Source organism: Rhamphochromis sp. 'chilingali' (genome assembly GCF_963969265.1).
Source record: "Rhamphochromis sp. 'chilingali' genome assembly, chromosome: 10".
NCBI classification, from domain to species: Eukaryota; Metazoa; Chordata; class Actinopteri; order Cichliformes; family Cichlidae; genus Rhamphochromis; species Rhamphochromis sp. 'chilingali'.
Window position 1 is genome coordinate 38,311,479 of NC_137937.1, and position 27,908 is coordinate 38,339,386.

Consider the following 27,908-nt stretch of genomic DNA (forward strand, 5'->3'; position numbering starts at 1 on the left):
CACGCTTCAGAAGCTTTGCAATTTTGAGACTGCTGCATCCCTCTGCAAGATATCTCACTATTTTTGACTTTTCTGAGCCTGTCAAGTCCTTCTTTTGACCCATTTTGCCAAAGGAAAGGACGTTGCCTAATAATTATGCACACCTGATATAGGGTGTTGATGTCATTAGACCACACCCCTTCTCATTACAGAGATGCACATCACCTAATATGCTTAATTGGTAGTAGGCTTTCGAGCCTATACAGCTTGGAGTACGACAACATGCATGAAGAGGATGATGTGGACAAAATACTCATTTGCCTAATAATTCTGCACTCCCTGTAGAAAGAAACTCAGGGGACTAAACATCTGTGTAACTCTAAGAAAAGCACTGATTAGTGAAATTAATCTGCATTAAAGGTTTCAGTTTGATCGGGAGCATAAACACTGGACTCTGGAAAAGTGATGCATCCTTCATGCCTAGTTATCAGGTTGTGACCTGGAGTTGCTCCGGTTTTGTAGTGTTGTTTTAAATAGTAGTTTGTTTGACCTTTTTTTAGCTTTATTTGATAGATGAAGTGAAGAAAGGACACAAGAGCAGGGGGAGAGACGGGGAAGACGCGCGGCCATGGGTTGGACTCGAACCCAGACCGGTCGCTCTCAGCCGTTCGGCAGCTGGTGGTCTGGGTTTGAGCTCTCTTACTGTCCGTACACTTGAAACTAAAATCATCCATAAAACAAACTTTATTATTCTCACAGTTTCATTCACGGGTCACTGAAGGTTTGTACACAAATAAAAGCTTTTTCCTGCCTCAGAATGAACCCACTGTGTTATAAAATATTTATTTCATCTCCAAAAGAACAAAATGCAGTGCAGAGCGTGTGATGTCATCTGCCGTGGTCGCCCTCCCTCCAGTGCTGAACAACACCTCTATATTTTGCCTCCTGTCTGTGTGTGTTTGTCTACTTTTGTGAGTTTTGGTTTCCTCCTGGTTTATTTTTATTTTGGAGATGGAGGTTTCCCACATTTTCAATCAGTAATGCAGCAATAAAACTCTGGCTCCAACTCGCTGCCTGATTGTTCTGCCGGTGGTTTTCTAGTTGCCTCTGTTTCTCATGTTCTTCCCTCAGTTGGACTTTGTTGTCTTTTCCTCAGTCTCAGAGATCATCTGCTAGCTGGCCATCGCTCTCTCGCTGGATTTCTTTGTTGGAAAATGGACTCATGGCTCAGTTCTGTGCAGAAATATTGATGCTCACAGACCTTCAGCTCTGGCTGTGTGTTTTCTCTCTTCTTTGTCTTCTATGCAAATAGAAAATCTGAAGAAAACAAATCTGTGTTAATCATTTGTCGGTTTCTCTGTATTTCAATAGTCACACAAAAAACAGTGAATTATTATCAGACAGTATTTATTCATAAATCACTGAAAGCTTTTATACACAGGTGTATCCTATTCTGACATGTTGTCAATATTACATTTTGATGACAAGTTCTTTTAAATTTAAGATAAAGCATTTGGGGAATCATGTACCTGATCATCAGTTATTGTGGTGCACTCAGCCTCATTTCTCTTTGATTTAAGTTCAAACATTTGTTTACAGCCTTGATTTTTGACACTTAGTCTCACTGACCTCAAAACACTAACAAGTCATGTTTTAATCATACATCGATACAGCATTTCATTCTACACCAGGGGTGTCAAACTCAAATACACAGTGGGCCAAAATTCAAAACTGGAACAAAGTCGCGGGCTAACGTTAATATTTACAGAAAAAAAAAATCTTACTCCAGATATAAGAATGAATCTTTTCTTATGGACTCAAACAAGTTTGCTGAAAAACTGAATATAGAACAAGCAAAGCTTAATACTAAACAATATACATTAGCTGTATAACACCAGAAGGCCAGCTCTGATAGTCATTTGGTATGGCTTCGCGGGCCAAATGTAATTAGGCTGCGGGCCAAATTTGGCCCGCGGGCCAGAGTTTGACACCTATGCTCTACACGCTTCAACTATTTAATTCGTCATCTTCTTCTTTTGGTAGACAAGCAGAAGCAGATGGCCGTAGTGATCAATGTAGCGGTTCTGAATGACAGCAACATCAGGAAGAAGGAACACGAGAAGCTGGAGAAGTAACAAGGGCTCAGAGAAGAGCTCGAGAGGATGTGGAGGGTGGAGGTGACGGTGGTCCCCGTGGTGATCGGAGCACCCGGTGCGGTGACTCCCAAGTTATGGCTCCAGCAGATCCCGGGAACAACAGCGGAGATGAGAAGAGCGCAATCCTAACAGGAACAGCTGACAGCTATGTGTGTGTGTTTGTGTAAAACAGCAGCTCCAGACTGTTCAAAATGATTTGTTTAAAATGAATGAACAGCAGGAATCAGGATCAGCAGGTGAATTCAAAATGAGCTAGGTCCATTTCTAGGTGCCACAGAGGCACATGCAGCCAGAGCGATGGCGCCTGCACCACCCACGAGTTTGAGTGCTGCTTCTTCCACCTGCAGGAGGAAAAACGTCTTTTAGTTTTTCTGCAGGAACATTATGAGCAGATTATTGTCGTCAGTCACCACTGAAAGTTTCAACAACTCTGAGATATCAGTAAAAACACATGAACACGTACACGAGCATTGTCAGCTGTTGGTCATACTATGATTATGGGCATTTTTATTTCTTTAAATTATTATGGCATCAATAATTCTGGTCAGCAGTCAGAAACCTTTTAATTCAAAATCTCCAAAACAGCTGAAATCTGAGCAGCAGCCCCTCACAGCTCTGCTGGTTATCAGCTTCTAACTGCAGTAAATCCATTTCTCTGTGTGCTTCACCCTCGTGTGTCTAAATATTATAACTAATTGCCGTCAGTGTCATGTATGATCTGGTTTTAGTTGACAGAATATCACACACCGCAACGATTGTTATTGGTTTTGTTACTTGTCCTAATAATGAAATAATAATGTAAAGCTGCTTCTTCCATGAGCAGCAGACTAACATCGGTGCCTTTTTATCTCATTTTTTCACAGCAGCTCCATAAAGACTGTTTCCTGAAAGCAGCAACACGATTTAACCCACCTGCCATGATTCGGCCACACCGTACCGCAGCTTTGTGACAAAGTGCTCACAGTTAAATGAGACAAGGTCGTATCGCAGTTCTTTGCCCACCAACGCTTTAGCATCCTCCACAATAGCATTAGCTGGGCGTGGCTCGTATTGCCTGTCCATGCTGTTGTTGATTTTCCAGTCGTCTTTTCCCACCACATCCCATATCTTCTCCTTCCGCACAATGCCGTTTGCAGCTTGGACAGAAGCGCCGCTGGAGACTCCAGCTTTCAGGGCGAAACAGAGGAAAATAAAAACGGCTCATAAAGAGTTTCTACACTGAATGCAAACCTATTCATTTCTGGTAAGTGGATCATTGTGACAGTCAAGTCTACAAACATATTGTTTGTGGTCTGAAAACTACACTGAATGAATGTGGGCTGTTAGACTGAAACTCACAGTGATTTACAAAGTGAACAACAAAGCCCGCACCGACGTATACAGCCCAGTGCTTATAGTTGTCACGGAAGATCTCAATCAAGTCCCCGAGCTCTGGCTCCCTGTCATCCTGGGATTAGAAAAAAAGAAAACAAATTAAATTCCTCAATTAAATAATTAAATTGTTTTTAAAACCAGTCTCAGTAACATGTCACAGCCTTCATGTCTGACTGGTCTGACTTACCTGATCCCCTCCGGCATCTGCAAAAACAAAAAAACAAAAACCATTTTAGTACAGTGTTATGTACGAACCAAGAATTATTGTGTGCTATGCAAGCCATCGCCAGTAGGGGGAACCACACCCAGTTATGTGTGTGTGTTACTTCTGTGTTATCCCAATAAAGAAGAAGTCAACTTGTAAACAAACTGTTGTGTGTGCAGTCTGACTCGGCATAAGCTCTAATAGTGTATTGACACTACAGTGGAAATATAACATAAAGAGAGAAAAGCTTTGCTTTTTATTTTATTGGATTAATTGAACCATATTTTGGCCATAAGTAGTTTCCTCTGTCTTTTTCAGAAATGATGAAAGTAAATTGTGGCAAACGAGAAATGACAACATCCTTGGAAAACTAAGAAACAGTTACAGACTCACAAGACGACAATGATGATCCCATGATGTCTCCGAACTTAGAAACAAACGATGGACTGAACTGTTTGATGGACCTGGTGACACAAAGAACATTTTGAGTTTAACTGGAACACTTTTACACACATTCGCAGACAAAAACACAATTTCATAGCTCAGTACGTAGAGTGGTCGCACCATGATGGGAAGGTTGGGGGTTTGAATCCACTGAAAGGCTACTCTGAGGTACCTCTGAGCAAGGTACCGTCCCTACTCACTGCTCCCTGGGTGCTACCTCAGTGGCTGCCCACTGCTTCACTGAGTGAATGGGTCAAATGCAGAGGACTAATTCATTACACACACTTCATTAGCATCCCTGCCAGTGGAAACATCTCAAATGTCTGCTTCATCACACTGTGATTTAAGGACAAATAATTCAGTGTGGGCTTCATTTATTCACCAGCTGAAATCCTGAAGTCAAAACTGATGCATTCAAGAATGAAACAGGAAGTTAATCATTCTAAAGTTTAAAAGCAGGGAAAGAAAGTTTTCCCTCCCACAGAACAAAGTTTTGTGGGAACCACTGAGAGCAAAATAAGAAGAAGAGTAGCTGATGAAGCTGGAGTGACATGCAGAGATGGAGATGAGCTTACGGCAGATTTTATAGGAGAATGAAACATTGGTGGCTGTTCCTGAACTCCACTAATGTCCACTATCAAAAAGCTTATTAAGACTTAATGTAAATCTTTCTAAAGCATTTATCATCACTTTGAAACTCCTGAAAACAAACACACTTTTACTGTGTTTTATAATAACTTTATGAGTTATCATGTTCCTGGTAATGTTTTATATTTAAGCAGCGAAATCTAATAACTTTGACTTGAAACTTGAAAGTTGCTGATCTGAAGTAAAACCAAATATAAAGCTGTGTTTGTGTGATGTGCAGAGAGAAGTCTGAGTTTCTTTCCACTCACCTGCTGAAGTCAGTGCTGCAGAGAGAAGTGCTGTGAGTCCTCAGAGTGAAGCGCTATATATACATGTGGCCCAGCCCATCCTCACAGTCAGTGTAAAAGTGAAAATAAAAGTGTGCAGCAGAACGAACTGAAAGACATACCTGTGTACTTAATGTGTTTCTCATGTTTTCCTGATGAGCAACTCATGCAGCACATCATCCACACAGTGAACCTTTATTTTTGTTATGCATCGTTGTTAACGTTGTTAAAACATACAAAAACATCTTTTATCAATCACTATTTTTTTATTTCTAATGTGAATTTCTACTCACATTAATCCAACATTCCTTACTTTTTACTGCTGGACATTTGTGGGTGATTTTCATCTTTAAAGAAATCTTCCCATGTTTCAGTGATGGGATTTATATCAATGGTTATTTACTAGTTACTCACTGTGAGTCTATAGTTTATTGTGTTTGGTGATGCAAATGTTTGCACAAGTGGTTTACTGTGGCCAAAGAACAGATATTGTTATAATGGTGACTGTGAACCATGAGATTCACTCTGTGGTGCTTCAGTTGTCATGTTCCTGAGGTTGTTCATGCCCTTTGTGACAGTGTATCAACATCTGCCATGCTGCTTATCATTGGAAGTTGGTTGATAAGTTTGTGTTGTTCATAAATCCTGCAGTCAGAGCTGTAAACAAGCTTGTGTGCCTCTTTATTCTAATGCACAGTTGCAGGATTTAGGATCGCACCCCTCCCAGACACCCACCAGGTGGGCGGGGCCAGCATCTATATTTGCTTTTGGTTTTGAAAAGGAAAAATGAAACTGGATACACAATCTGCTCCGCACGCTTTATTTCTGGAAGGTGTCAGAGTCGCTGTAAAAGCAGGTGATCACACAGCAGATCACAGCACCCAAGTGGGGGAAAAAAACACAGTAAGAATAGTTTCACTTCCAGTTTTCCATGAGTGACGAGAACCCACTGAAAGGGAAAAGAAGGAAGAATGAAGTGCAGTGCTAGAAGTGACTCAATATCCTTATGAGAGTTAATCAACAACCCTGAGTCTGACCTGATTCTGACCCCGACCACTTTCTCTCTTTCTTAGATGCCTGGCCAGTAATTTATGCAGCTTATCACCAAATTCAAGCTTTGCTTAACAGGCCCTGGAAATTTTATCTGAGAGCAATTTATTGAGTTTGTACTTCAGAGTCAATATTTTACTGTGTGTACTGATGGTTGTTTGGCAGAGTCCAACTTTGGTATTTGAACCTCCAACTGTATATGTTTCGCATTATTACGTTTTTTTCTCAGACGACTGAAAGGACAGCCTCTCACATACACTTTAAATGTCTACCACAATAAAAGAGCTGATAAATCGTCTTGGTCATATCTGAAAAAAACAACTTGATCTGTTCTTCTAAGTATTTGCAGAATGTTTTCCTGGTGAGAAATTGAGGATCTAATTGCCAGTGTTTATAATTACCACCTGATTCCAGTAGATGATCTAATATGAAGATATTATTATATTTGCTACTTTTGGACGCTGTGTAACAGTTTACTATCTAATATATATACGGGAGTATGTGTTATGAACCACAATTTTGAAAACACTCTGGCAATCCTCATATGTTTGTACACACTAAAGCTGGTGCACCAAAATGTCCTACTAGGAGGTTCTTTAAATACAAGGGGGGAGCAAGAATCAGAAACCCAGCACAAACAGACTAAACAGGTCCAAACAGATTCAGCTTCTTGCCAGAGGAGGAATGCAGGAATAAGCAAACAATGCTAAAAATAAATCAAAATAATTTAAAAAAAAAACCTGTACAATAAAATGTTCATTTTACACCAAAATCCATACAATCCTGTGGTGGAGTTTTGGGTGACAAGTGTATCTATATAACTATATATCTATCTGCACTGAACACATATACTTTACTGTATATGCTGTAACTCTTAAGCACAGGACGTTTTGCCCTCACTACTGTTTATTAAGGTTTTACAGTAACAGGGTTGTTAATGCCAGGAAGCGTTTTCCTGAATAACTTACTCTCCAGCTCCGGTAACACGTGACAATAAAATCACCTTAAGTAACCATGTATACACAGACAAGCATGTAACCTATGTAGTTAGGTCAAGTATTATTCACATGTATAGTATAAGATTAGACCACTGGCTGAATGCTTGTTGTAAGACAATAATTTGGTAATGTGCGATGTTTGACCGTGTCGTGACCTATTGTGATAAGGCAAAGCAAAGGGTAGCCACAGTCCTGACTGGCCCCGGGCCAGGACCTTTATCTAACCCTGCACCTGCTGTCTTTTTGTTTTGTTTGGGTTTTTTGTCCCGTTTGGATCTTTAGCCATCAGAATTGTTGTCTGAAGGCCAAGAAAGATGCCAAGTGGATTTATTTTACCAAGTGGATCATCATGGCCCTCCCATGTTGGTCCATTTGATTGACCTTTATTATAATTATGAATTTATTTTATTTTCGTTTTTTAAAGACAGGACAGACATGACTGTGGGACAGGACAGGGGGAAAGAATGAAAGAAAGAGAGAAAGAAAAATAGAGGAGGGGAGAAGAGACGGTGAGAAAGGGGGGAGGAAAAAAAAGAGAAACAAATAAGAAAGAGCAACATAATAAAAACAGCACCATCACAATAAACTAGCTCACAGTAGGTAACAGTAGATACTCAATATTACATTTTATTGTGCAGCACGCAAGATCAACAGCGCACAATGTGCTTTGAGGCAGCAGCCATGAAAGGTGTAGCTTGTGTCTGTGCACACCTGTGTGGATCAGCACGCTTGTATTCAAAAGGTTTCTCCATGTAATGATCTGCTAGGGAGTGTGGGGGGCCACAGCCCCGTCCCCCAGGGCATGAAGCAGGTATGGAGGAGATCCAGGCCACAGAATATGAGGACCAAAGGAGGACCACCGGGGGGGCAACCGTGCCACCCTCCTGGGGAGAGCTGAGGAGAGCCCCAAGTGAGAGGTCACCCAGCAGCTACGGAGCAGAGGCCAGAGGGGGGTTACAGTGGCGTGCCCGCGGGCTCTGCCGGCAGCCAGCTGTGCCAGATAGGACCGGGCCTAGAGGCCGCAGGGCACCCCACCCCCCAGAAGGGGCCCAGCTGGGCCACAGGATCCAGGCCCCGCCAATCGACCACCAGGAGTGAGTCGGTACATACGTGAGCGCCCAGACACCAAGAACCACCAACACACCAACGTCTGAGGGCATCAGCCACCGGCAGGGAGTGTGGTGAGGGGAGATAGACCTCTATACCTCGGAGAGCCTGAGATGTTCCCAGGGAGGCGGAGTCTAAGACCCAAGCTGACATATAGACACGGAAAAACAGGCGCACGCAGACACAGACGTGCACCTGCTGTCTTTGGCTGGAGGACAAGAGGAAAGTTACCCAGCAGCACGGGGCAGGGTTACTGGTCCCTATAAATTCAGGGACCAGAGGACACCCCTCCTTCTTTCTGTCCCTCTCTGTGTGGCTCTCTTCTCTGTGCTTAAGGCTGTGCACCCCAGGGCTTTGCTTTTACTATGTGTTGCTGTTCTGTGTATGTACTTCCTGCTGTTCATTTGATTTGCTAGGGAGGTCTGGGCTTCTCTGCTTAGGCTGCTGCTGTGACGTGGCGATGGATAGATGGATGGAATACTTTGTGAAAATATATAATAAAGTCACAATCAGCTGCCTCTCCAGGCAGTTTGTCATCTCAAGGATCAACTCTGGGATCATAGTCAGCTTCCAAATATTCTGCCTCTAAATGGAAGCTGGTTCATGTTCTGGTTTCTATGGACTTTAGACAGATAAATGACATCTAGAACGCCCCCAGACAGCAGATGGGAGGATGTCCACCCATCAATTCATGCCCTGAAACTCAAGACCAATTGGGTTATGCAGCAGGAGAACGATCCAAAACAAAATTCCCCAACTCTGATTGGCTAAAAAAATAAATAAATAATAAATAAATATATAAACAAAAAAAAAAAAAAAAACCATGAAGCTTTTGGAGTGGCCGAGTTGAGATCCAGACTTAAATCAGACTGAGATGCTGCCCGAGTTAGAAACCCCAGCAGTGTGGCTGAATTACAGCAGTTCTGCAAAGATGAGTGCTGATCCATCGTAGTGTTCAGATTTTTTTATTCCCAGACCTGGATCATCAAGAAAAGCCCTGATAACACCATAAATGTTACATTAGGGTCAAACTACATTTTAAAACCACTTTGAATTAAACTATACCAACACATGAGCGTATGTAATTAAGAAGTACATCACATTTTATTGTACAGTGTTATTATTCAGTATTTGCTCACATTTATCTTAAATGTTCTCACCAGAAACTAATGTTGCATCATTTTTGCCTCCAGTGAACAAAAGCACAGTCCTGACAGTAACCAACGAGAGCTGAGTGAATGCAAACAGGGACAAAGGGTGTGTCGGGGGAGAGGAAGACACCTGACGACAGAGACTAACGTCATCAAATCAAGACATTTATGAGCAGTTATGACAGGCTCAGTGTGCATCAGCAGTTTATGAGTATAATGAAATAAAAATACAGCAACGATTATGAGATAAGCTTGAGATGCAGAGTCTTTATCATTTAATGTTTTCCACTCACAGAAATAGACTAAAGGAAATTTAATGGCTTTTGAATTAAAATTTAAGCTTTTTTAGTTTTTCTCTGTGACCCTTATGTTGCTCTAACTTTTGAATTTCTCACGTGTTGGATCAATAAAGTATCGATCTAATCTATCTTATCTATTTATATCTATCTAAGCTTTAATGGAGAGGAAAACTGCATAGCAGGCATCACTCCAAGTATTTTTGCTTTCACAGTATAAATCTGGTCACCTTCAGATGTGCCAGATAAAAAATGTTCTGCTTGATATTTGAGGAGTTTCCAGACGTGTTTGTCTACGAGTGTCTTCATCATAACAAATGTAAGTATTGAGTGTATGTTTACCTCCATTATCTCTAAAGAATGAGTTGTTCAGCCTTTGTTGCTTTGGTCTTGGCTAGCAGGTAGAACAGGGCCATGCATCAGATTGTGTTCTGGTACCTCTTGTTTTTTCAATCCTTCTACCAAAGCTCAGAAGGTTAGTGCCGACACAAACACACAGTGTCACCTTCTGGTGTAGCGTGGAATTACATCAGTTTCACCACAGTAAATCAAATCTTGCTGTTTTGTTTGAACCTAAATTTGTCTTTTATATGTTGCACCAACAGCTGTATTATGTCAACCACAGGGTAACATCAGTGTGTTGAGTATTTGTGGGACTGTGGTATGAAAACACTTATTTTAAATCAATTCATTGCTTCGCCTGATCGAGATCTAAACCTGTTCAGATGATCAACATGAATCAAATGATGAAATCAAATGAACTTGTAAAACTTCAGCACTGGATTATTGGCCCTTCTTGCCCTCACGTCCTGACAGCCTCCACCACAGCTCTGAGGGAGAGACTTTGTCAGGCGGCTGAGAGGCACAAAGTACGAAGAAAATGACAGTAAGTCTGGATGAATGTACTCTGCATCTCTGAAATATTATTATGCTGAAGGTACGACTCTTCTATGAAATCCTGCACACGATGCACTTGAACATATAAAAGTGATGATCACCTCTTTCATTGGATTTTGAGTGTTTTACTCAACCTTCTTACATCATTTATAGGAAGTGATGTAATGAGTTAATGGGGCTGAACAACCCCCTGAAAGACCCACTGAACTGAATTTGGTGATCAAAGTTTGTTATGCTACTAAAACTGGTGAATTCTGACTGGGAACACTACAGTGGGATGAGGTTGCCCAGAATCGGACAGTTAAAGAAAGTGTAATGCCAGACATCATAACAGGGTTGGAAATGTGTGTTTTAGTCTCAGGACAATAAGACGTTATAAATCACCTCCATCTTAGCCACGAGCTAAGGTGACAAAGGGAACTTCATACTTTATAAATAACCCTGCATTCTCTTGACTTGATGATCAGTGCAGTCCTTTAAGTGATGCCTGTGGAGCATATGTGACCAACAAATGTGACATAACTAACAGAAATATTGGTAACTAGTAAATGGCCTGTATTTGTATAGCACTTTACACATCCAGTCATCCACACATTCATCCACCCATTCACACACTGGTGATGGCAGCTACATTGCAGCCACAGCCGCCCTGGGCGCACTGACGGAGGCGAATATTCATTAATTCATATTAATCCCTACTGTTAGTTTACTGTATCTAAGCTGAAGTAAAGAAATTAAATTGCAACAAATTATTAAGAAATGAAACTCTGTCCTGCTTTGTCACACTTGTTCTGCAGATGTGTTAGCGACAGACCCAGCACCTGCTGCCCTCCCCTGGTCTCAGGTGGAGGAGGATCTGTAAGGAAACTTTATTCTGTCGTCTCCAGAGAGCCCTTGTGTTTGTTGTAGATGATGTCACATGACTGATGGAGCTCTCTCCGAGTATTAGACTTATAGATGATTATTTTACTTGAAGTCATTAAATCCTCTGAGGGGCAGAGTAAACGACAACCTAACAAACATCCCTCACTGAACTTTAAATCACGTTCGAAATTTGAGATGTTTACATTTATAACAGTCAGATTGTTCACTCTGATTTATGGACACTTCCTTCAGTCAATAATATTCATACGAAATTGGCTGCAGTTCATCTAGGGGGCGCTAATGAGACAGTCCTCAATGAATAGCAGTTAATGGGGCCAAACCATTATTTGTGTGTATGTGCAGCAGCAGGTGTGGTAACTGGAGGCGATGCTATGAGACTGCTCCACTGTGGAAATGCAGCACTTACAAACATGTCACTAAATCCACAGCCCCATCCTCCACTTGTGGTCGGCAGCTCCACACAGCTCCACCTTTCTGGAAAACATCATGAGTCCCCAAATAAAACAGGAAATATGAAAATTCCTCTTTCCCCTCAGTTATGATTCAAATATCTCATTGCCCTCTTAATGCACAGCACAAGAATCATGCAGCTAAGAGCAGCTAAGAATCATGGGTAGTGTAGTCACAGAGAGACGTGTCAATCATTTCAACTGAACATAAATCTGATCACAGATCAGATCATCAAACTGAACTCTTTGTGCAGCTGTGGGAAGCAGATGTCTGTCACATCCTGTTTGCTGAATATGCCTCAAAGGACCAGGTACCTGCAGGTGTCCTACACCTGCACCAAGGCAGCAGTCATTTTAAACAGCAGCACAAATATTTGAATCTGTTTTGGTTGAAGTGGTTCTTCCTCCTCCTGATGCTCACCACGGTTCTCGTTCCTCTGCAGGTGAAAACAAAGCGGCCTATGAAGCCTGAATCGTCTCATGTGGTCAGAAAAATATTTTTGCGTCTTAGATTCAGGAACTGACCTGTAAAAGTTTTGTGTGGATTTCTGAAACATTCAACAGTTTGAGCTCATTTACAGCAAAAAGACTTGAAATCAATAAAATAACTTTTCCTGCATCGTCATTAATGTTGTGAAATGAATTTTGTTTATTCTAAATGTCACATGATCTCCTATGACAGACTTCTAATGCATGTTTATTATAGGTCATTAGTTAACTTCCTGTTTTTGGATCATTTTGCAGAAAGTAAAGTCAGAAGTAAAATTCAAGCATGTAATCTCTCTGTCAGGTGACGGAAAATATATCAGCTGATTGCTGAACGAAAGGTCATGAGACTTCAAACAAAACCAACTGCAATGTGCAGCTGTGTCCACCAGGGGGCGGTATTCGGCTCTAACAGGTTTATAGAGAAAAACAAAATGTACTTGAAACAATACACGTAAGCTTCCCTTTACAACACATTTAAAATAATGAAACATAATTAAATCTAAAATGTTCGTTTTCATTGAAACTGCTGATGCTCACTTTTAATTATTTCACCTAAAAAAAATGATTTTTTAATTATTACTGTAGATTTTGTTTTTCTTTTAAAGCATGTTACACATTAACAGCGCTGATTATCAGGTTTATAATATTTACTCTGCATTTACAGCCTCGCTTCATTAAATGCGGTGTTTTCTGTGGTTTCTAGTATTTTACCCTTAAATGTATTCGTGCATTTCTTTACTGGGTTTTCTCTGCGTGTTTATGATTTCAAACATTACAAAAGGCCTTAAATAATATTTGAGTTTTATCCCAAACGAGTAAAATGATTCTGAACGTAAGGAACGACTGGTTAAAGAAACGTGTTTGTACAGTTAAGTTTCGTGTGTCAGAATAAACAGTGAGTCAGGCTCCGGAGTTCTTGCTCTTTGTGAAGAAACGAAAGTGAAAGTAAAGTTTAGTGTTTGAGGTGTGTTCGGCTGTCAGTGTGTGTGTGTCCGTGTGTGTGTGAGCGGACGGCAGCATGGAGGGATCCGAGTGTCCGCCTGTGACCGTGGAGGGGGACTGGACTCCGGCTCAGACCAAAGCCCTGAAGAACAAACTGCACATTTACTTCCAGAGCAAGAAGAAGTCGAGCGGAGGAGACTGCCGGGTGGAGGCGGAGGAAGGAGCCCCGAGGGCGGCCGTTTACTTCAGCTCACCGGAGGGTGAGTGCGCTTCATCGTGGTTCAGATAGTAAAATAAATCATTTAATAATTAAAAACACCGACAGACGGAGACCTGCGAGTGTAATGATGGAACAAACAGGTCTGAGAGTCTCACTGTGACCGGACAGACTGCAGAGAAAGTTTGGCCACAAAGCTTTGAAGGATCTCAAAACTTCATGTTTTTAACCTTTCAGCTCAGAGAGGAAAGTTTCAGAGAGCAGCTGACTTACATCAGCTTTAAAATATGAAATTCTTCATACTGTCGCATCTGTCCGGTTATTGAAGCCGGTTAATAAACACCCAGAGCCTCTGCGATGATTTCCCGGCATGCACTTCACCCTCCAGTGCCACTCCTTCCTGTTGTTGTTGAGGCACAGCTCCTCTGGTTAATAAAGCACACCAGGAGCTCTGATGCCTTCAGTGCGGAGCTCCTGGAGGGTTTTATTTCCATGCTTCATGCGTGGAGCCTTCATCACTTTTAGAAACGTGTATTTAAAGCCATGAAAATGATTCCACACCAGGAGTCTGTGTGGCTTTGATACTCAGCAGCTGTCACCAAAACATGACAGGAAACAGGTTTTTATTCACAGGAAGTGGAAGCAGGGAGGGATTAGTTTCTTACTCTCTTACAAACAGCTGATCATTAAACGTGTGTGTGTGTGTGTGTGTGTGATTTCAGTGAGAGAGCGAGTCCTCGCGAGGAAGAATCATGAGATCATCCTGGACAGTAAAACCATCCAGTTGCGGCTGAGCTCAGAAGCAGTAAGTCCAGTTTTAGATGTTTCATGTGGATGTTTTTCATCACTCAGAGCTTCCTGTTTGCTGCTCACTGTCACTGCTCTGGGTTCAGCTCTTTGGACCAAGCACCTTTAGGTTTTTATGACTAATCACTGAGCGCCTCCCTTTATACAAATATCACAGTTAGTTCTTTAAAAACAGAAAACTGTGATGTGTAAGCTGTGACATCAGTCTCGGTCCTCTGATTCTGAGCTGATCAGAGATCTGGAAACATCAGGTACTGACTGTAAAATAATCCACGCAGGAGTTTTATGGCTGCTGAGCTTCTTATCAGCTCAGGACACAAACAGCTCCAGAGTTTCATTTCACAGGAAAATAATAGTTTAACACAAACGTCCTGCAGAAAAGGACGAAGCAGTTATTAAAGGAAGGTGAATATTTCCACTGGTTCTCTGATCAGATTTATTTTAGGGTTAATTTAGGGGCAAAAATAGTTTCCCCTATTTTTGTAAGTGAAACTTCAGTTAACTATTTGGCAGATTTTTATCCCATAAAGGGCAGAAGCATCGATAATCATGGAGTCACTGAAGTGGCTTCATGTTTGTGATGCAGTGAGTGATTTATTAAAGAAAGCTGGATTCCTGTTTCAGTGCTGATCAGTCCAAAGAGTCTTAATAACAGCACAGAGGACGGATCAGCTGTCCTTACGAGAGGGTGAGCTTCAGTCTGTGTGGCAGGTTGTAAAGGTGTTTTCTTCATGGGTGGAAATAAACTCCTGGCTGTGTGACGGCAGCAGGAGCCTGACTTCCACTTTCAGCTTCTCCTCCTCGTTGCTGTTTGTGTGTTTTGTACACTGCTGTGTGATCGGGCGTGGCTCCTCTGAACTCCAGTAATAACCAGCCTGGCTGACATGATGATGATACATTCTCTTCACGTTTATAAGGCAGTGAAATCACAGCTTAACCTCCAAACCTCCCAGCTTGCACTTCTCACATCCGTTTGATCCCCGTCTGATATCCTTGGCCAGGGTGCTAACCTGAAGTAGTTCTCCATCAGACTGTAAGTGTCAGAGAGAAAGCTCTGAAAGTATGAAAGGATAAACAAGGCGTGCTGTATAAAGCGCTGTTAGTGTTTGAGCACTAAAGTGTCATATAACAATCACTGTGGTGGGGTGTGGCTTGCGAGCTGCAGGGGAGGGGTGGAGCAGTGGCTTCGGGGTGTGGTGTCAGGGGAGTCTGACTCACACACCTGACCTCATCATCCAATCACATCTGACCTGTTAAAGATGTTGCTGGGAGGGGAGGGCTGTGTGTGCAGAAGCAGCCGGAAAGTTAGAAAAGAAAAGACGTTTAAAAAGTTCAACGCTGCTGTCGTCGGGTCCTTCACTGCCACAGTGTCACCAAATATGACTAAAATATGTCAACACTGGACTCTTTAAAGAAAAATCACAGTTATGATGTAATGTCCTTTCTTCTTTTCCTAAAATCAACTTCCTGGATTTTTGGAGAAACATGAGGTGAAGGAAAGCCGTGGTGGATTCTGACACTTGAGGAAAAGAGAAGCACGATCTGCTGTGTTCAAAGTTTCCCAAATTCAAACCAGAGAGTCTCAGATACAGATGCAGGTTTTAAAGGTGGACAGCCTGGTGAAAAACACTGAAGCTGGGAATAAAAGAATAAAGTTTCACAGTCACACAGGTCAGATGGTCGTAATCAGACATGTTTCTGTCAGACATGTGGAATTATAGAAGAATAAGGACCCAAATGCAGACACGGATGCAGGAGAACGTGTTGGACAGAAAGTGAGTCTTTACAGCCGATCAATACTGCAAACAGGTGGAACAGAGAAAACTAAGCAAACCTACACCGAGGAAAGCTAAGCATAAACACAACCTGAGGGATGAGGAACCGGGAAACACGGGGAAAGCTGACGGAGGCGACGCTGAGGCAACACGGGGAAGACGTGCAGCGGTGACACAGACGGACCAGTCACGAGCAAAGAACACACAATATATAAGCAGTGTTGGGAAAGTTACTTTGAAAAAGTAAATAATTATAGTTACTAGTTACTTTTTCAAAATGTAATTGAGTTAGTAACTGAGTTACAAGATTTTAAAAGTAATTAATTACTTGAAAAGTAACTATTGCATTACTTTAAAATAAAAGTTTAACCCTCTGGGGTCCAGGGTATAATTGGCCATTTTTGACTACTTTGATGTTTCCTCCACATCTCACCTTTAAAAACTGTTTATTTGTCTTGTTTGGTATCATCAGCACAACCTCACGTGTCTGAATTTACAGTCATGTTTTCATTTTGACAAACTGTACTCACACAACTGATCTAAAATCAGACAAAAAACATAAAATCATATCAAGCTATTGACTTGAAAACCCTCCATATGTTGTTTATCATGACTCTGGTTTTACATGTCCTATCAGCACAGTTTATAAACTGGTATATGTCACCTTGTTGCTTTGTCATCTTGAAGTGGTCATGTGATTGGCTTACCACGACTCCTTTATTCTTCCTCAGTCAAACAGCAGCACCGATTGTTTTGCCCCCTTAGCTCCAGATGTTGTGCCAGAAAGTGATCACCGTCCGCGGGAGCGCGCAGCTGCTTAAAGCTGTAGCGCCCAGATTACTTACAGCTACTTCCGTGCTGAGACACAGCCAGGACTGTGACAGAGTCTCAGCCAGTGACCCACTAATGCCGTCACTTCCTGCTGAAGAGACAAAAACACTCATATTTCTTTTGTTCCTGCATCTCTCAGGTAAAATAATTTCACATCACAAAGTGTGACAAAGACAAAGACAGCGAATTCACAACACAAACTTCAGGTCTGTGGAGACGTTTCTCCTCTTATCCACGAAGCTTCTTCATTTGCAAATCAGCTGGTGGAGTGTAAATAACCCCTAGTGGGGGCTGTCTCCAGTGGAGATGGTCCTGAGGGTCGTTAACACACTCTCGATGTACCAACCCCACCTTTATATGACTTACTGGGATCACCTGAACAAATGTGTGAGTGTGGGGTTGGACTGCAGGTGGCTGTTAGCTGGAGTCCTGATTCAGCAGCTCCATCCACAGTGGGCACAGATGGCTCCTCTCTCAAACCTTCTTCTCAGAGGCCTCTCATGGAGGGCGAAACATCTTTACAAGCCTAAAGAGGTCCAGTCCTACACAGATGCTTGATAAAGACTTTTGATTCAACTTTTGATCACAAAGTTGACGTCATTCTCATGCGAACGATCGGCAGGACTGATCGATGTTCTGACTTTGTGAGCTGGTGCCAGCAGGAGGTCAAACATTTGATTTGTAGTGCTTTGGTCAACTTTGTGTTGATTTTGGTTAATGTTGTTTTTTTCTTGACCAAAAGTCTTTGAAATACTCATTAAACTGATTGCAGATTAATTTTTTTAGATTAAATCTTATTTTTGTTTTTTCTCAGAGCCCAACAAGCAGCGATGATGTCTCAGGTAAATCCTCCTCCTCAGCTCCTCTCCTCAGTTTTTATTATCACAGTTTATTTAGTTTTTTTAGCTTCTTTGTATAAAATGAGCTGCAGTGATTGTTTGTGGTACTGAAGGGAGATTTTACTGGACTTTATTTAAGTTGAAGCACATTCACATCATGATTTGTCATGATGTCAGATACGTTTGTTAAACATGTTCTGATTTGACTGATTATTCATCGTTTTTATGAAGAAAAACAATAAGATCAACTTTAAATCAGTTTGATGTGTTCAAGCTTCATCTGAGCTTTTCTCTGAGCGCCTGTGGTTCGATGTGTTCATGTTTGCTGATCATTACTCTAAACTGGACAAACTGGATCCTCTTGATTCTCAGACTCATCGACAGACTCAAAGAAGCCTCCGGCTGAACCTGGAAGTGGAGCTTCTGCTGCCAACAAAGAGGGTAAAAACAAACTGATGGAACAAATGTTGTGACAGTAACTTGTGAAAACTGTGCCACAGTGCCTCATCAAAGCTGGAGCTGGTTCAAATTTAATATTTCTGTATGTGACAGCTTTTTTTAATTCCACTGGATTCCTCTGCTGTTAAAAGCTGTGGTCACACATGCACTGCAGTGAACATTAGCACGAGCTAAATGTCTGAGTGTGACAGTAAATGTATTAAAACCAGTGTGAAGTCCAGTTGTGAGCACGTGTGAACAGAGCAGCAGCATGTGTGCTGATGTTCACAGTGTGGAGTAAATGTGCTGTTTTTGCAGATATAATAGTCGGGATAGAGAAATGCATCGAGACAGGGGGGTGACTTTGTTACTATATTATGTAATGTCAGTGTTCATGAGACTCTCAGGTCTTATTGATGAGTTCTTGTTCATGAAGATGTGGTCCTGATGGAGTGGATCCCCCTCTTCAGAGGTCGGCTCACTGCTGCACACAGTGGACCTGCACTGTACTCATGCGGCTCACCTGGTCGTCACAGACTCTCAGTGTCGTAGGTTCACGCCTGTAGTCGTTGTGTGAAAGAGGTTTACTCAGCAGTGTGAATGACTCACAATTAAAATATTTTTATTAGAAATAAATAATAAGCACTTACACCCTAGTGTTATGGAAACGGACACGTGATTTCAGTCTTAAGTGAACAAAGTCAGATCTGATTAGTCTCAAATTCTCTGAATCTATGAAGGAAAGTTTTAGGGAATAACAGCCTGGAATGAAGAATCATTTTCCTCCAACGCTGATGGGCTGTTTCTGACTCATGTTTCTCTCAGACTCAGAGTCGTCTCAGAGCTGTGCGGTGGTTTTGGAAAACGTCACAGACAACATGTCCACAGATCTGCTCTCCATGCTGGTGGAGAACATCTCCAGGTTAGACGAGAACGGCTACAGCATGGAGAACATCTGGGAATCCAACAGCACCGTGGTCACATTCAAAAGCCCTGCAGGTAGGACACACCTGGACTTTTCCTCCCACACAAACACATCGAGGCACTACAGGGCAGGCATCCCAGATCTACTTTGTTAAAACCTTTGATTCTGATTTTACATTTTAAAACTCTCTTTATGCAGCAGTCAGAGAAATTGTGCAGATTTGTCCATATTTACAGAAAATTTTAATAAAACTATAAGATAATAACTGAATAATTATTTTAATATACGATTTTACAAAACTTGAAATATAAATAACTGTTATCTTAATGTACGCTGTTTCAGACACATGTGGGTTACTTTTTTCCTCTGTATAACCTTTCACTCCACGTCTGAGCTCAGTGTTCACGTTGGATTCAACCCCAGATCTCATTTCCCATGTTTTGGGGCGATCGTGGCTCAAGAGTTGGCAGTTTGTCTTGTAGTCGGAAGGTTGCCGGTTCACCCAAGACACTTCACCCGTTGCCTACTGGTGGTGGTCAGAGGGCCCGGTGGCGCCAGTGTCCGGCAGCCTCGCCTCTGCCAGTGCGCCCCAGGGCAGCTGTGGCTACAATGTAGCTGCCATCACCAGTGTGTGGATGGGTGGATGACTGGATGTAGTGTAAAGCGCTTTGGGGTCCTTAGGGACTAGAAAAGCGCTATACAAATCCAGGCCATTTACCATTTTGGAAATGTTGCTTTAAGATGTCTATGTTTTCAAACCGTGTCTTTCAAATGTCCTTACAAACATTGTAGAGCTGATATCAGTGGACAGCTTATGCTGGCTCAGTCTTTGAGATTAAACATTGATTTTAACCTTGAAACAAGTTCTATTAGAAATAACACTAAAATAAATAAATCTTACATTTTATAGCCCAGCTCTGTCTCTCATCCTCTGATGAAACAGTTTAAGTCTGAAAGGATTAATCTGGATTATTTTGCAGATGTGGAGAGATTCCTCTCTGTAAGTCAGACCAGCTCAAAGATGAAGAAGCATGGACTGACCGCTCGGCCTCTGGAGGCAGCAACGGACATCCGAGTGGAGCGTCTTCCTCCGACTGTGGTTGAAGGTACATGTGCTCCTAAAAACCATAGACTGTATATAAAAGTCTAACTTCAATAATTACTTCCTCCAAGCCATCAACGTGTCTTTTAGACCCCATTCCTACAAAACTGCTCAAAGAAGTCCTACCATTAATTAATTCTCCGATCTTAAATATGATCAGCCTATCTCTAATGATCGGCTATGTACCACAGGCCTTCAAGCTGGCTGTAGTTAAACCTTTACTCAAAAAGCATCTCTAGATCCAGCAGTCTTAGCTAATTATAGGCTAATCTCCAACCTTCCTTTATATCAAACATCCTTGAAAGAGTAGTTGTCAAACAGCTAACAGATCATCTGCAGAGGAATGGTTTATTTGAAGAGTTTCAGTCAGGTTTCAGACCTCATCACAGCACAGAAACAGCTTTAGTGAAGGTTACAAATGATCTTCTTATGGCCTCTGACAGTGGACTCATCTCTGTGCTTGTCCTGCTAGACCTCAGTGCAGCGTTCGATACTGTCGACCATAATATCCTATTAGAGCGATTAGAACATGCTGTAGGTATTACAGGTACTGCGCTGCAGTGGTTTGTATCATATCGATCTAATAGACTCCAGTTTGTGCATGTAAATGGAGAGTCCTCTTCACACACTGAGGTTAATTATGGAGTTCCACAGGGTTCAGTGCTAGGACCAATTCTGTTTACATTATACATGCTTCCCTTAGGCAGTATCATTAGAAGACATAGCATACATTTACACTGCTATGCAGATGACACCCAGCTCTATCTGTCCATGAAGCCAGATAACACACACCAATGAGTTAAACTGCAGGAATTCAGATCAAACTGAGGTTATTGCACTTGACCCTGAAAATCTTAGAAATATGGTATCTAACCGGGCTGGACGACTGTAATTCATTATTATCAGGAAGTCCTAAAAACTCCCTGAAAAGCCTTCAGCTGATCCAAAATGCTGCAGCAAGAGTCCTGACAGGGACTAGATTCATGTGAGTTTGCTGATTGTGTGTATTTGTGTGTATTTTAAAGCTTTGCTGCATATTTGTTGACGATTCCTTTCCTCCTGGTTTTCTTTTTTTGTTGTTACCATTTCACATTATCCGGGTTTTAAATTTCTTTAAACACACTGTAATATGTGTTGAACCTCACGAAAGAGGAAAAAAACAGATGTGTTTTCTTCCTCTTTCATATATTTAAAACACATATTACAGTGTGTTTTAAATATATGGGATGAATTATTAGAATTGTAGATCCTAGCATGTCTCAGGATTTCTTGCCAAAACTGTTTCAGAAAAACACCTGCAGAAAAAAAAAAGATTCTCACACGTAGTAGATTCTATATTATTAGAGTTTTTTGTGATGTTTTGGAAAAGTTATATCTGTCAGTTTGAGCTGACTTTTATTTATGGCATAAATATGTGTTTTAAAACAATCTATATGGCCAAATGTTACAGAATAAACAAAATAGTTATGTCATGTTATTTACAATGAATGCTGGATGTCCTGAGGGGGTTCTGCTGTTCCTGAGCTCATTCATCATTACACAAACCTCACGTTATTGTCAAATTTCATGGAGACCAACCTTTAGAAATTGAATTTATCCTTTAAGCAGCTGTAAAATTGTGTATTTCTGTCTTATTCCTAGACATGCTGGAGCTGTATTTTGAGAAGACTTGGACTCTGCCGGCCAAAATTGTCATGATCCCAACTGAACAGGCTGCCATCATCACTTTCAGCGACCCTAAAGGTTTATTTAGCACGGTGGCACGTTGGTTAGCACGGTGGTTAGCACGGTAGCCGCACAGCAAGAGGGTCCTGACTCTAACCCTATTCACACACTGGTGGAGGCAAGCTACAGTTGTAACCACAGCTGCCCTGGGGCAGACTGACGGATAGGTTAATTGATTAATCTAAATTGCCCACAGGTGTGAATCTGTGAGTGAATTTGAGTGCGAATCGTTGCCTGCGTCTATGTGTTAGTGTTCTGGCGACCTGTCCAGGGTGTACCCTGCCTCTCACCCTATGACAGCTGGGATAGGCTCCAGTGCCCCCCGCAACCCTGGAAAGGATAAGTGGAAGCGAATGGATGGATGGATGAAATAATTTGAATATGAAAAGAGTTATAGAAGAATGTTTTATGTCTGTGGGGTTATGTCAGATAAAAAAAGGTTCAAAACCCCTTGTGACTTGGATAAATCTTTATAGAAACATTAAAAAAAATCCCCTTAACACCACTTACCTAACCTTTGCTTCTCTGCTCCTTGTTTGCTGCAGTTGTGGAAAAGATTTGTGTAAAGAAAGACCTCGAGATGAAATCTATCACAGTGAAGGTATATCCATACTACGAGTCACTGGGAACCGCCTTGTACAGCAAAGAACGCCCAACATGGAAGATGCCCGAGCCCTTCACAGAGCCTGTTCTCCACGTTATCTGGAAATTCCTTGTGGAGAAGAAACTATCAGAACACATCAATGATCAGATGCGTCCACATTTCTGCAGAGTGGATTTGAATGGCCCCGACGTGAAACTCAGCCCTGTGCCAGAGTTTTTGAGGCAGCAAGGTCTGACTGCAGAACATGTAGAAAACTGGATGAGTAAGGCCCAAGAGGCCTTCCGTCGCCTAATGTCTCAGTACACGGCATTCGAATGTCAAGCAAATACACCGGGATGGACAGCTGCAGAGAAAGATGTACGTTCGGTGGTGAAGGAAGATGCCATCCTGGTGCTGGATGCATCCAAAGGGGTTCTGACTGTTGCTGGCCAAGCTGATGATATAAAACGAATCAGGGCTCCTGTGGAGAAGATTCTTCTGAAAGCCATGAGTCACATTGAACGACAGACAAACAGCATCTCTGAGGAAATGATTTTGTCCCCTGCGATGTTCTACATCCTGAAGCAGGAAGGGCTCCAGAAAGCTGCTCTGGACATTTCTCCTGAGATGAAACTCTCTTATGATGAAGGCACCCAGAAGTTAACCATTACAGGACTCCTTGCAGAGGTCTACATGACTAAGGCGTGGATCTTGGAGAGGAATGTGAATAAGAAACACCAGAATGTCCCCCCATGTCTTCTGGACTTTCTCAGAACATTGGATCCCATGGACTTATCCCAGGATCTGTTCACATCTCAAGGCATCAGTGCAGTCTACACCATCGACAACAAAGGGCTTCTCCTGTTTGGGAGTTCTGACAGAATCCTTGCTGATGCGGAAAGTAAGATGAAGGTTGCTTTGGCTCATCAGATTGTAAATGTGGAAGATCCGGAAGTTCTAAAACTCCCTACCTGGGTGGACCTGAAACAAAAGCTGCTAGATATCTACAACTTATCGAAGAAAAAAACTGTGGCCATTCAGATGCACCCAGAGAGAAAAATAACAGTGGCTGGTTTAGTGAATCCAGTGAAAGAGGTCAGCCACAGTCTGAGGGAGTTTATTGAGAACTACTCACGAGTTCAAGAAACCATTTGTGTCCAATCCTGTGCTGCTGTTCAGTTTATTGAAAAGAAAAGAACAGAGGAATGGTCCAGTATTGCCAAAGATAATAATGTTTCAGTAAGTTTTCATGTACAGAGGCCAAGAATCAGCTTTGCTGGAGCTCGTCTTCATGTCCAGAAAACCAAATCCTGCTTTATGGAACTGGCCAGTGCTCTCTTCACTGACACCTTAACTGTGGACAAGCCCGGAGCAAAGAAATACTTCCAAACCCAAGGAAGCATGTTCCTTCCTACAATAATGAATGAGTTAAGATGTGTTATTCTCCTTCGTCCAGAGATTGAAGAGGAAGAAGAAGAGGAAGTAGAGAATTATGAAGAAGAAACTACCCTGTGCAGAGTGCAGACCAACAGCGGAGTTCTGATTTCTGTCAGTAAGGTGGACATCTGCAGCTTTGGTGTGGACGCTGTGGTGAATGCAGCTAATGAGGACTTAGACCACATTGGTGGCCTGGCTTTGGCACTGCTAAAGGCTGCAGGACCACAGCTGCAGAGAGAAAGCAGCGACTACGTCGCTAAAAATGGACGTCTACGTCCTGGTGACGCCATCATAACAGATGCCTACAACCTGCCTTGCAAACATGTTGTCCATGCAGTTGGTCCACGATTCTCTGACTTTGACAAGAAGACGTCAGTGTCACGCCTGAAGACTGCAGTTAGAGAAAGTCTGAGACAAGCAGAGATGGCCAACTGCTCCAGCATTGCACTGCCAGCGATCAGCTCAGGCATCTTTGGTTTCCCTGTTGACCTCTGTGCTGAGACCATAGCCCAGGCAGTTCGGGAGTACTGTGACAGCCCACAAGGTCTGAGATCATTAACTGAGATTCACCTGGTGGACAACAACGATAGCACCGTCAGAGTCATGGCCACAGCTGTGAGCAAGGAGTTCTCTGACCTCGGACCTACAATGACCATCCCACAGCAAGCAGGCGGGAAACGAACAGGGGCTTCAGGGTAATGTTAAAGTTTTTTAATAATGAACTTTTACTGCATGCAACTCAACATTGATGCCCATCAACAATAAAACATAAAGCAAAAGCTGCAATGAGCAAGTAGTTAGATTAGATTAGCAAAAATGCTGGAATCAGGGCAAACAGCTAGCTTGGCTTGCAGCATTGGCTCACATGTAACAACGTCCATGTGCTTTTTTCCAGTTCTTGTGCTAAACCTTTAGCTTTGCCATGCTACATAACTGACAGTGTGGTGGTAATCGCTCTCCCTAAAACAAATAAATACAATATAACTTTCTTTAAATCTTCACTCAGATTTACTGTTTTTGGTACCCAGCATCCCTGGTACCAAAGAGCTACAAAAAAGGAGGGAAGATTCAATTTTATCTGCTATAACATGAGGTCGTTATGTAAGTCCCGGGATGTGTGGCATCCACAGAAACCTCTGAATCTCAGCTAAAAGCTATAAACCATTTCTACAACCACCCAACACAGTAAACACAACAAACAATTAAAACAGCAGTAACATCATTTCGCAAAATGTCCATCAAAACAAGCAACCGAGCCCCATGTGCACGGAACCACAACTAACCAAGCGAACCATACATTTTCTAAAAGCTGAGCTCTCATAGATTCCAAAAAGTTACAGCCCCTCAGAGTTTAAAGGGACAAGGGGTATTTAAACTGACTGTGGCACAAGGCAAAACAGGCCCAATGTATGTGAGTGTGTGCGTAATTCACATGTTCACATGTTGATTACTGGTTTTCTGGAGTTTAATGTCTTCTGAAGCATATTTTCAAAGTGTGTGTGTGTGTATTGTGCTATTCTTACTTAGTGTATTGTCTGTCTTTGTTACCGTTTGTTTATACTGGAGCACTGTAACCAAAAATAATTTCCCCTAGGGATCAATAAAGTATTCTGATTCTGATGATTCTGATTCTGATATTTAAACGTCTGATGAAATCTCACAAGTGTTAGCTTTATTTGACACAGGGTTTGTGCTTGCAAAGAAACTTACATGCAGCATGTAAGTTGAATGTCCGCCATTTTATTAAAACAAAGTGAACTTAAATATTTTAAAATTGTTTCTCAGTGGATATCACCGAGGTCGAGGCGAACGAGGTCAGAGCCAGTCACATGGTGCCAGTTGGTCTGAAACAGGAGGAAGAGGAGGAGGACGAGGAGGAGGACGAGGAGGAGGACGAGGAGAAAGAGGTGAATCTTGGGGAAATCATCAGGCTAACAGAGGAAGCCAAAGTCCCAAGCAACACACCAGCCATGGAGAGCACGGAGGGTAAGGTTCCTCATCTTCTTTTCTTTGGTTGTATAAAACTCTGCCATAGTGTGATGTCATCAGTGCTGTTATCTGATTGGGTGTAGGTTGGAGCAGACCACGGCTGAGGGATTGAAGATCATTCTGTGCAAGGGAAACATTGAGGACCAGACTGTGAGTACCTGTGATGCTGTTTGGATCACGACTGAGAGGATTCTGTAAACTGCTGGTTTAGAACTAATTATAACATGAGAACATAGAATTAGATCACATACACAAAAAAACCAAGATTAAAGGTGAATTCTAGATTATTACAATTTGTAGAAAACCTTCATAGTTTTGTCCTTTGTTGATCACTCTCTGTTGACCCCTATCTGACCACTCACATTCCTTTGCTTATCACACGTCTTTTTATTAGTCTTTACTTCTCAAACTTTGCAGATTACTAGGATAAACACAGTGCCTTGAAAATGTATTCACAACTCTTCACAACTTTTCCACATTTTGTCACATTTCAGCCCCAAACATAAATGTATTTTATTTCTATTTTTGTGAGATTGGTCAATCAAAGTAGCACATAATTGTGAAGTGTTTATACCTGGTGTTTTTACGAATAGAAATCTGAAAAGTGTGGCGTGCATTTATATTTACCTTTACTCTGATACCCATAAATAAAATATTCAGTACTATCTTTACGAGTTACTGATACAACAGCCAAAAAAAAAAGAGAGAGAGAATTATGACACTGAAAACACAGGATCAGCACATCTAACAGATCACTATTTACATTCACAGTTTGGTGTCAGCCCTCTGTGAGTCACAGTAACAGAGATTATGGTTTAGTTTCAGCCTAAATAACCCACGTGTGTTATTTAGGACCTTTGACACTGTTCTTAATACTCCGTTGAATGTCTGTTTGGAAGTTTCTCCTAATATTTCCAATAATTTTCTGAACTTTTTTATTGAAAAGGTTGTCACCACCAGGGCTCTTATCACAGCTCCTGACTCTGACCCTCTGTCTCTGCCCCTTGCACTGCTGTTTTCACTCAGTTTGAACTTGTGACGCTCTCCACTTTAGAGGATGTGGTTCGCCACATAAAGCCCACATGTTCCCCTCGGGATCCTTTTCCTCCACAAATTGTTTTTAGTCAGCTGAAAGATTTTCTAGTTTATAATGGCGTCTTTGAGGTTTTTCAGTCAGGTTTTAAAAGCCTTCATTGTCACGGTGGTGGAACGGACTCAGGCGCAGACTGAGGTAGCACGGTTCAACAACACTTTATTAATCACTCTGGTGCGCTATGTACACGTGAAGGGGGTGGGGGGGGGGAGACACCAGGGTCCCGGGTAGGGATGGGTACCGGTTCTGACATAAACGGTAGTAACCAGACCGAAAAGCAGCACACATTTCGGTGCTTTATTTCGTTGTTTTTTATTCCTGAGCTGTCATACACTTTGAATTCTAGCCAATAATTTTACGTTTCCGAGGATAGTAGGCGGGGCCAGGTACGTACGTTCTGTTAGAGCAGAGCTACAGATTAAAAATGCCCAAGGCGAAGCGGTCAAAGTCTGGCTGTACTTCACAGCAAAAGATGCAAACTCAGCAGCAACAAGTGCTTTAAGCTGATACTGTGATACTGTCAAAGGAGGTAACACCTCCAATCTGATGAAACACCTGGCGATGCATAGCGTTTTTTTTAAAAGCCCAGAAATGCGCCGTATTTGATAGCTTGCTGTGAGACCTCACACCGAGCGCATCTACTGCGGGTGGGTTGCCTGTTATGCAACATCCCCCAAAAACCCGAAGAGGAGAGTCCTGGCCCCTAGCCCTGCCAGTGTAGCAGAAATGATGAGGATGATGATGCAGCAGCAGCCGTTCTTCTCTGCGTGAGTAGCTTAATGTTGTTCGTGTGTAATTTACGTTGAGTAGG

The 27,908-nt window shown here is 42.1% G+C and overlaps 2 protein-coding genes across 3 annotated transcripts in view; one reads left to right on the plus strand and one right to left on the minus strand.

Moving 5' to 3' along the window:
* Positions 1 to 2,377: 2,377 nt before the first annotated feature.
* On the minus strand, positions 2,378 to 5,063 carry LOC308404220 (phospholipase A and acyltransferase 3-like; the record flags this gene model as incomplete). The annotated part of the gene is made up of 6 exons (XM_080894151.1): positions 5,055 to 5,063; positions 4,108 to 4,178; positions 3,697 to 3,713; positions 3,474 to 3,582; positions 3,048 to 3,301; positions 2,378 to 2,476 (listed from the first exon to the last, which is right to left on the minus strand). The coding sequence occupies exons 2-6, from the start codon at positions 4,127 to 4,129 to the stop codon at positions 2,378 to 2,380; spliced, it is 501 nt and encodes a 166-aa protein (XP_080750277.1). The 5' UTR covers positions 4,130 to 4,178; positions 5,055 to 5,063.
* An 8,280-nt stretch (positions 5,064 to 13,343) lies between these two features.
* LOC308404194 (protein mono-ADP-ribosyltransferase PARP14-like) overlaps positions 13,344 to 27,908 on the plus strand; it is a 31,904-nt gene continuing 17,339 nt past the window's right edge. The window contains exons 1-10 of one of the 2 annotated variants that reach the window (XM_080894100.1): positions 13,344 to 13,596; positions 14,276 to 14,358; positions 17,781 to 17,808; positions 18,178 to 18,246; positions 19,069 to 19,242; positions 20,149 to 20,274; positions 21,912 to 22,013; positions 22,541 to 24,710; positions 25,801 to 26,001; positions 26,088 to 26,154. In XM_080894100.1, coding sequence (XP_080750226.1) covers positions 13,413 to 13,596; positions 14,276 to 14,358; positions 17,781 to 17,808; positions 18,178 to 18,246; positions 19,069 to 19,242; positions 20,149 to 20,274; positions 21,912 to 22,013; positions 22,541 to 24,710; positions 25,801 to 26,001; positions 26,088 to 26,154 — 3,204 coding nt within the window. In that variant the 5' untranslated portion in view covers positions 13,344 to 13,412. The remainder of the gene's footprint in view (positions 13,597 to 14,275; positions 14,359 to 17,780; positions 17,809 to 18,177; positions 18,247 to 19,068; positions 19,243 to 20,148; positions 20,275 to 21,911; positions 22,014 to 22,540; positions 24,711 to 25,800; positions 26,002 to 26,087; positions 26,155 to 27,908) is intronic. The other variant, XM_080894099.1, reaches the window with a different exon arrangement.